The 10,597-nt window shown below is 36.7% G+C and overlaps 1 protein-coding gene across 1 annotated transcript; it reads left to right on the forward strand.

Annotated features, from left to right (window-relative positions):
* The first annotated feature begins 2,292 nt into the window (after nt 1–2,292).
* LOC131180226 (uncharacterized) lies at nt 2,293–3,541 on the forward strand. The gene is made up of 3 exons (XM_058147855.1): nt 2,293–2,732; nt 2,862–3,019; nt 3,467–3,541. The coding sequence occupies exons 1-3, from the start codon at nt 2,368–2,370 to the stop codon at nt 3,508–3,510; spliced, it is 567 nt and encodes a 188-aa protein (XP_058003838.1). The 5' UTR covers nt 2,293–2,367; the 3' UTR covers nt 3,511–3,541.
* The last annotated feature ends 7,056 nt before the right edge of the window (nt 3,542–10,597 follow it).

A 10,597-nucleotide genomic window follows, 5' to 3' on the forward strand; every position in this document is an offset into this window, starting at 1 on the left:
GCAAGGAGACCTAGTTATTTGAGATTTTGATAGGCACCAATTCATATACAATTTCCTGATATGAGAATGACAGTAAGTGCATACCTAGTGTTAAGTATGAAAGGACGATCAGAGTAATGACAGGAGTTAAATTGAGTTAGCTACTAAGGCTTGCGACTGTTTTAAACTATGAGCTAGATGAAGTACTATTTATGGATGAGTTTCAATAGATGAAATTGTTGCTGATGGGTAATTTGAGGTTGAAGTTTAGAAAGCTATGGGCAGTATATATGATTATATTAAGGAGAATGAACACGTGAAGTATCTTGTTTGGAATTAAGGCATGACACATATTTATAAAAAAAGTGTTAGTTCAGATGGAACTTATAGTTTATGGGGCTCATATTCATCCAGGATAAGCAATTTCCTACTAAGGCTGGTAGGGAATGATAATGTTCTGATAGTTAAGTTGGAAAAAAGGGGGTAAAAAAAAAATTTCTCTATGGGTAATTATAAGTGTTACATAAGGTGAAGAATGTGCTGGTAGGAGTAAATCATAGGGTTAGAATTCTCGAAGTAATGAAACTAGTAATCAAGATAAGACTAAGAAATAAAAAGAAAGTTAAAGTTGATGATGGGATAGACATCTTTGAAGGAAAAGGTGTAAGGATGAGATAGGACTAAAATTAAGGAATAAGTACAGCAGGTTGAAAAGATACCAACAATACCAAAAATAGGAAAAGGGAAGTGGATAAGATCCAAAGGACAGGAAGAGAGCTCGATAGAGTCAGTTATAATGATGAGGATAAGGAGTGTCTAACCACTGCCCCTGTGTTAACACTACCTATGAGCGGTGAAGGATACAAATTTTAAGGTGACGCCTTCAGAGTTGGCCTAGGGTGTGTTTTGATGCGGAATGGAAAAGTAGTGGCTTATGCTTCAAGGCAGCTGAAGAGGCATGAGCAGAACTATCCCACCCATGATTTAGAAATGGCGGCTGTAGTCTTTGCACTAAAAAAGCTGGAGACACTACCTGTATGGTGAAGTGTGCGAGATATACACCGACTATAAGAGTTTGAAGTACATCTTCCAACAGAGGGATTTAAACTTGAGACAGAGGAGATGGATGGAGCTTCTGGAAGACTATGATTGCACCATCCAGTACCACCCTGGGAAGGCCAATGTAGTAGCAGATGCTTTAAGCAGAAAATCTTCTGGCAGTTTGGCGCACATTTCAGCAGAGAAGAGACCGTTGATTCAGAAAGTACATGAGTTGATGGATCAAGGTTTAATCCTAGATCTTTCAGATGAGGGGGTCTTGTTGGCTCATTTTTCAGTGAGGCCAGACTTGCGAGATAGAGTTAGAGTTTCCCAACACAGACCAACAATTAATGAAGATCATAGAAAGAGTACAGCAGGGTGAAGGTGGTGAGTTTGGATTTGCCAATGATGGCGCCCTAGTGCAAGGTTCTAGGATATGTGTGCCCAATGTGGACAACCTCAGGAATGAAATCATGCGAGAGGCACACTATACACTGTACAGTGTCCACCCAGGTTCCACCAAGATGTACCATGATGTGAGAGATAGCTATTGGTGGAATGGCATGAAGAGAGGCATAGCAGACTTTGTGTCCAAGTGCTTGACTTGTCAGAAGGTGAAGTTTGAACACCAGAGACCGTCAGGGAAGTTGCAAGAGCTCCCTATCCCAGAATGGAAGTGGGAAATGATTTCTATAGATTTTGTGACTGGGTTGCCTCGTACCACGCGAGGATATGATTCGATATGGGTAATTGTAGACCGCCTAACCAAATCAGCTCACTTCTTGCCTGTGAAGACTACATATTCTGTGGCACAGTACGCCCGGCTCTACATTCGAGAAATAGTCAGATTGCATGGAGTTCCGGCTTCCATAATATCTGACAGAGGGCCCCAGTTCACTTCTCGGTTTTGGAGAAAGTTGCAGGAGGCACTTGGCATAAAGTTGAACTTCAGTACGGCTTTCCACCCTCAGACAGACGGACAGTCCGAAAGGACAATCCAAACACTGGAAGACATGCTTCGCATGAGTGTTTTGGATTTTGGAGATCAATGGGATGAGCAGCTAGCTTTGGTGGAGTTTGCCTACAACAACAGTTATCACTCCAGTATAGGGATGCCACCCTATGAGGCACTATATGGAAGAAAGTATAGGTCTCCTCTGTGTTGGACGGAAATGGGGGAAGCGAAGGTGCATGATGTAGACCTAGTGCAGTACACTTCAGAGATAGTTCCTTTAATCAGGGAACAATCAAAACTTGACTTTAAAGAGGCAGAAGAGTTATGCAGACCCCAGACGGAGGGATGTGGAGTTTGCAGTGGGCGACTATGTATTCCTGAAGATTTCTCCAATGAAGGGAGTCATGAGATTTGGAAAGAAGGGCAAGTTGGCACCTCGGTATATTGGACCTTTTGAGGTTACTGATAGAGTTGGAGCAGTTGCCTACCGGTTGGAGCTACCACCCAACCTTTCTCACGTTCATCCCGTGTTTCACATCTCTATGCTCAGGAAATACATTCCCGATCCTTCTCATGTACTACAGTCGGATGTAATAGAACTAAAGGAGAACTTGACATTTGAGGAGCAACCTGTAGCCATAATGGACTACCAAGTGAGACAGCTGAGATCAAAACAGATCCCTATGGTTAAGGTTTTGTGGAGGAGCCAGTCAGTGGAAGAGTGCACCTGGGAGTCAGAACGGGACATACGTAGCAAGTACCCTTATCTGTTCAATGTGTAATCATGTACTTTATTCGCGCTTGTGTAAAATTCGAGGACGAATTTTACGTAAGGGAAAGAATGTAACACCCCGATTTTTATATATTATTATTGGGCTTCGTGTAGGTATCCTCAATTCGCGGAAATTCGACAGTTGTCCGGATCTGTGAATTTCCGGCCAGACAGACCAGCTACTGGAAAAGTCTCCGAATTGGATCGAGGTTTTGGCTACCCCACCATTGTCAGGCATCCCGAGCGCGTTCCCGAAGTCAGAATCGGCAAAGGTAAACCCGAACATTGCTTTTTCGTAATTTTCTAGTGCTTAAATAGGATTAAAAATCCATAAAATATTCGTGGTAGCTTAGAAAATTACGATTCTTTTTGCAATAGCTTAGTAATATTTCTAAGGACCGCAGGGCAGAGTTTTATAATTTTTAGAGCTTATTTGAGCAGTTTTTGCAAAAATGATCAATTATAAGGACTAAATTGAAATTTTACATATTGTGATGAATGATTGATTTGATGGGCCCAGGAGGGGCTGTGTGATGTGATTGAGTTGTGGATATATGGATTGTGGATAGAGAAGTGTGTTTTGAGCCCTTTTGCAGGTTAGGTAGGTCCTAGGTATAGGGGAGACTCTGCCGAATTTTCGGCACGACTTAGGACGTATTGGGTCTTTTCTTGATTTGTATTAGGTCATTTGTATTAAATAATTGTAATATAATTGTCAGGTGAGCCGGGACAGCCTTCTTCCTCCGCCCAACCGCCACAGTGATTGCCATCAAGTCTGTGAGTAAAATATTAATTTTAATTGTAATTTCGATATTATTATATGTTCAAGCATGCCCATGCATCACTTATATGCAAATATTTATGTAGTTAAACTCTAGGCATGATTTATGTTGCATTCATAACTATTAGCGTGCCATGGATGTTGTTGTGGTAATTTGGAGCAGTGTGCGTGCATTGGCGTGCGTGTGATGTGGTGTGGACTATGGATAGGACGGGTAGACACGGCTTGAGATCTTCGCTGGGACCCGGTCCTTCGGGGTAGACACGGCTTGAGTTCTTTGCTGGGACCCCGATTTGGTTATTAAGTGGAAGTCCGAGCTGAGTTCTTCGCTGGCACCAGGTTGGATTTAAGAGAGCTGTATAGGGGATCAGCTCCCATATATTATGATTGATGTTACAGGGTGCGTGAGTGCTTCAAATTACCTTTTTGTTGTTATGATGTGAAAATATGGTTGCTGTTGCATTTCACTCCACAGGTTGCATTAGTTCTAGATAGTTATAGAGATTATGGTTAAAATTGATATTTTACTCTCTGAGTCGAACGCTCACTCCTGTTCAATATTTTTTCTCAGGCTACAGGAGGATTTTATTGTGGTTAACCTGCTTTTCTCCTTCGCAGGTTGTTTATCAATAGTTTTATAATTTTATTTACTCCTAGAATTTCTGCATGTGTTAGAAATATTTAAATGATTCGGGTCTGTAATATAAATTGTCATGTGGACCTGTAAAATTATATACATGTTTGATGGATTGGATGAGAGAGCTGAGCTCCCATTTATTTTTATGCCGATATGAGTATGTGGAGGGTGAGCTGAGCTCCCCAATTGATGATATATTTTATTTACAGGTCGGGTGAGTCAAAAACTCCCCGTTGAAAGGTCCACTTTATGGCCAGACTCTGTCCGGTTGGTTTCTTGAAATTGGGCCCAAATGGGCCTTAGAGTTGGGTTAATGAACAGTTAGGCTTACTACGGGTCTCGGGGGCTTTAGGCTGGCCCAGGTCCTAGTGCCGGTCCGACCCATAGGTTGGGTCGTGACATATGTAATTTTTTTTTTTTGAGATGCAATTCCCTCTGACCCTTTCTGGTTCTAGTTTCAGCTAGTACATCTTACAAATAAAGCCAACACCAAAAGGTAGGAAAAATTATAGTATTTTATTTCTAATATTTTAATAGACTAAAATAACATATCTTATTAATTTTATTTCCTTCTAATTTTTTTAACTAATTTTAATTAAGAGTAAAATACAGTCATAGAATTAAGTATTATAGTATTATGACAATGATATAGGAGTGAACACTATTTTGTTTGATACGAATAAATCAAAGTTCTAATTCGATAATTCAGTTAATTAAGTTTTTATGATATTTTAGTTTGGTTTAATTTTTATTTTTAATATGTTTAGTTAGTTCGATTCAGTTCGATTTTAGAGTCAAAAAATTCAGTTAAACCGAATCGCACCAAATTGCAAAACACTATGTTTTATACAGCATATGTAAGCCTTCAAAATTTCCTCCCCACCTCGAAATCCTCATATCATAGACCTTTGTCTCCTCTGCCTTTCACCCTCATAGCCACCTTATGCACCACAACACAGTCATCCCTCTTCCTCTTCTCATTAATCACTACTCTCTGATAGACATGGCTTCTCCTCCACTCCCTCATTGGCCTTTCTTCATTTCTTGTCTCTGGTTTGGGTTATGTTGTCTCCATTTCTCATCTTTGGTCAATTTCTTGACTTGAGGTGTCCAATTACCTCCTTTTTGAATACTGGGTTGCTCCTCGACGACGCATAAGTCTATGGGTTTCTCCTCAACAATGCAAGTTTTCATTGACAAATGTTTGCTCCAAACCTTCGATTCTTCTTTTGTTTGTTTGCATCGCATGTGGGTTTCAAAAATTTGTATGTTTAATTTTTTTGTTTTGTGTCGATTGTTGATTTGAGGTTGTTATATAATATTTGTTGCTAGATTTGTTTATGCTATTAGTTTTTTCTTGTTTTTTGTCCTAAATGAGAATTTGAGATATTTATTTTATTAATTGTTCTTGGCCTAATTGGGATATGAGAATTTGATTCTTCTTTGTTACTTGTTTCTTGGCCTAAATGTTTTTTTTTTTGTTCATACTGCCGCGTTGTTATATAATATTTATTGTTAGATTTGTTTATACTGCTATACTATGTAGCATGAAAACACGAATACAAGGAAATACTAAAACAAACACGGTGAAATGACACTTTTAAAAATGTAGAAAATGAAAATGTGGGGAAAATGCATAAAAATAAAAAATATAGTGGTGTATATATATATATATATATATATATATATATATATATATATATATTTATTGTGACACCCCTTACCCGTTTACAGTGTAGTCAAGTAAAATATGCCACACAGTGTACCGGAACACTGTATTTTATCTCAATTATTTTTATCATTCCTTAACTTATTTCTTTATGGTGATGAAATGTAATTTGTGAAATTTGACTCATTTAAGTCATTTATTGAAATTATAAATTCATTTGAGGTTCCAAAAATTTTATAAAAAATCTGGCAGAGTACCGGCTAAAAATAGAGAAAATAGTTCTTCGGAACTTGTGACAAACACTTCCAATACATTTTCAATCATTCTTAAACTCTATTATATCAACATAATATCAATATTTCTCAGTCATTTTTCAAAAATTCTTCTATTTGTCATTCATTTATTTCACATGATAATCATGTACAAATCATAAATAAATACTTAATTTTCATTTATGAATACAAATTACAAATATTTGCATTAATACTAAAATATATTGTAACACCCTCCCGGTAGCAACTCCGTATATTCTACTGTTCCGGTGACCAGTGTCTGTCCAGACAGTTAGAACGTCCGGAAAAATATTTAAACTAAAGAGAAGAATCATAATTAACTCAAATATTAATAAGAAAAATTTAGGAAAAATTTTAGAAATAAAATACAACCAAGTTAAATGAGCCGGTGCCCTAGCGATGGGTAACCTAGTGAGAAGTTGCGATTCTCACAACTAGGAGCCCTAGACCCAGAGGAAAAATTATAAAATAATTTTTGGGACTCCAGAGAAGGGTCATTGAGGTTTTTATAGCATTAGAATTCCAAGGAAATGCTTAGAAAAATTTTTCAATCGGTACAGACAATTTTGGCCTGGTAAGCCAAATGGAGGGCATTTTGGTCATTTCGTCTTCAGAGATGATTTTTGACCAACTTGTCCATTTATGCAAGTGAATTATATGACATAAAATATGAACAAATATTAATGAAAATTTATTTAAAAAATGAATAAGCAATGAAAGAAAAGTAAATGGAAATAATGGGATTTATTACCTCATGCTTATGTAAGCATGAGGTAATTAAAAATGCTATGGCCAATCACATTAAAGCAAGACAATTAAAATTCAATAAAAAGGGATAAATGAGGCAGAATTCTAGAAAATTTTAGCAGCCCTTTCTCTCTTCAAAAACGTCACCCATGCTCTCCCATTGTCCACCATAGCCAAGCTTTACCAAGCTTGATTTTCTTGGTTTTTACCCAACTAAAGCCTAAGTTCCCAACACAAATTCTTGTTCTTTCCTCTTAGTAAAGCTTTTGGGAGCAAAAAGAAATCAAAAGGAAGAGTTCTTATAAGCTTGAGATTAGCTCCATTAAAGGTTAGTGACAATTAATTCTTTAAACTTATATATGCATCATTAGGAGTGTGAATTGATCCATTGATTTTATGTGTTTGAAAAGTTGAAATGGTAGAGCTAGGGTTTGGACCCAAAATTGAGATGTTGATCGTGTAATGGTGAAATTAAGTTTTAATGGTCAATTAGTGACCATTTGGTTTGGTTTGAATAAAAAATGAAGTGAATTGGGTTATGGGATTTGAGGTTGGAGTGGCTGCCTTGTGTGACCTGCAGGTGTGGCTGTGAGTCCAGCCTGTTTGGACAGCCATAACATGAATTGTAGAGGTACAATTGGTGTTTGGCAAATTGGACATGAAACTAGACACATAATGACACAACTTTGATGAAGAAACCATGCCCAGAAAACCAAACCAACTTGACCAAAAGTTTACCCTAATCAGGGGGACCTGCAATCTACCTGGGCAAAATGACCAAATGAACAGTATTTGGTCATTTGGCCATAACTCAATGTAGCAAGGTCCAATTGACCTGAAATTTTACCAGAAACAAGGTGACATATAGACCAACAACTTTCATGAAGAAACTTGACCCAAATTATGACTATAACTTAGTCAAATTGCCAACCAAACTTAGGTTACCAAATCTAGCAGAACCAGTTTTGCCCAGATTTTTGGAATCTGCCCAATCCGGCCAGTTATGGTTTTTAGGCCATAACTTGAGCTACAAAACTCCAAATGGAGTGATTCAAAAAAGGAAATTCAACTAGACAAAATGAGGAACAACTTTCATGTTTACCATTTTTCCAAATTCCCACTGAAACAGTAACTAATGGAACAGTAAACCCAAGGCTTGAAAATTGAAAATTCTGTCCAATTCACATTAAGCTTAAAGATGGTATTGGCAACCAATACCAACAAGTTTAAAATGCAAAATGTGGTATGTTGATGATATTTAAACTAAATTACCTATTGTCAATGTAAAAGTCAACATTTTGGTTGACTAATGAAATGAATAGTGGTCATAAAAATTTCAATTTCAAAGAATTACACAAATTAAAAGTGTTAAATGCCCTAGTAGGCCTAATGTGATTGGTTTGGATAGGTTGGCATGCCAATAGGGTTCTGTTAGCAGTACTGCATATGGCTTTATGCCATTCTGTATTTCATGGCTTCCCATGCCATTCTGTGACATAATAGCCTTTGGCTATGATAATGAGTTATTATACTCGGGTTTAATCCCCGATAATTATCACAGCTTATTAGCTGTTCTGTTGCACACCGGGAGACACAATGTGACCAATGGTGTGATGGTCCGAGGTACTTAGTACCCAGTACTAGTTTACCCGTTTATCCAGTCCAGTCAACTAGTGTAGGTTACTCGGGCAGTATTAATAAATTTTACCAAATTCTAATCGAATAATATTGCAATAAATATTTGAAATTTAGTCCACCCAAAAATGTAAATATACATTTTGCACACATGTCTTATTTTATTTTATTTTATTTTATATTTTCACCACTAAGCAGAATTGCTTAGCGCGTCACTTTTGCCACGCGCAGGTACTGGAGACATAGCTGGGGAGTCCAGCAGACCTCACACAGGGTGAGCCTTCATATTTGCACTCAGAGTTCAGAGTCACCTCACATTGCAGTGCATTTGGTAGGACATTAGGCCATTTTGATATTTTGATATTTTGTATTTTGTAACCTTCTGTAATGTATATTATAAATTCATGTAATTATGCTTTTGATGTAAATATCTATGAAACATGTTTAGTAATAAATTGAGCATTTTTTTTTGAGTTGACTGTGGTTTGAATTTAATTGAATTTTGAGATATTGAAGTGAATTGAGAAATTGTTGAGAATATATTGGAGGTTGATTGAGAATAAGGTGATGATATTATTGGGAGTGTTTTTAACAGGTTCAGAAGAATTGTTTTTCCAATTTATAGTCGGCACTCTGCCGGATTTTCTATAAAATTTGCGGAAAAATTTAGTTTTATCAAAAATTATAAATAAATGAATTAAAAAGGATTAATTGAAATTGAAACATGAATTGGTGTTCCGACACACTGAGTGGCATAACTTGCTCGGCTACACTGTAGACGGGTAAGGGGTGTCACATATATTACATGAGTTTCAACTATACGTGAGAAAATAAAAGTTTAATTACAAAATACAAACAGTACAAAATACCAAAATGGGACCTAGTGTCTTATCAATGCATTGAAGTCTGTGAGGTGACACAGACACTATGCAAAACTGTGAACGGCCTCACCCATTCTGTGATCTACTGGGCTCTCTGTCCAAATCTTCAGTACTTACGCATTACAAAAGCGACGCGCTAAGCATAAAGCTTAGTGGTGCCAATAATACAAGAAAATATAATATACAAATAAAAGTAAAAATTTCCTAGTTATTGTGCTTATAAGAAATAAATAATTAATAACTTATTGTTTAGTTGAAGGCTAATTACATCTTATGATATTAACTCTTCCTAGCATTTTATTAATCGTTTTCTTGATGATTTTGAGCCTCTTTTTATTATAATTATTCTTGTTCTTTATCTTGATATTTAATTTCCTTACTTCCTTTAATAATCAATTCACTTATATTTATACTTTTTCATGCCCAAGTAACCTATGCAAATTGATCGGACTGGATATACGGGTAAACTAGCACTGGGTACCAGGTACCTGGGACCGTTACACCATCAGTCACAATGTGTCTCTCGGTGTGCAAACAGAATGGCTAATAAGCCATAAAAGCAATAAGGTATAAAGCCAAGTATAACATCATAATCGGTATAGCCATAGGCTATCATATCACATAATGGCATGAAGCCATATGTAGTACTGCTGTCATAACCCTATTGGCATGCCAACCTATCCAAACCAATCACACTAGGCCTACTAAGGCATATTACAAAGTTATTTCTTGAATATTTATACTTAACATATAAGTTACTATTCATTTGGTCATTTAAGTCAAAATATTGACATTCTCATATATAATAGTTACATGAGTTTTAATCACATAGATTTACCACATTTTGGTTCCCAAAAGTGTTGGCATTAGTTGCCAATCTATACTTCTAACCAATGGAAAATAAATCAAAAATTTCAGTTTTGGGTGTTAGAGTTCACTGTTCCATTAAGCCATTCTACAGTAAGAATTTGGCCAAGTATTCTTGATCAAAGTTATTCTTTATTGTGTCTAGTTATATTTCACGTTTTAAATCACCCCATTTGGAGTTTTCTAGCTCAAATTTTGGCTATTTCACCATAACTGGTCGGATTGCCTTTACCCAGAATTTCTGGGCAATTTTTGGTTCTGCTAGATTTGGTAGTTCAAATTTGGCTAGTAATTTCATTTGGTGAAGTCCAGAATTATAGTTTGTGTTCAACTTGAAAGT

This window comes from Hevea brasiliensis, chromosome 5 (assembly GCF_030052815.1).
Source record: "Hevea brasiliensis isolate MT/VB/25A 57/8 chromosome 5, ASM3005281v1, whole genome shotgun sequence".
NCBI classification, from domain to species: Eukaryota; Viridiplantae; Streptophyta; class Magnoliopsida; order Malpighiales; family Euphorbiaceae; genus Hevea; species Hevea brasiliensis.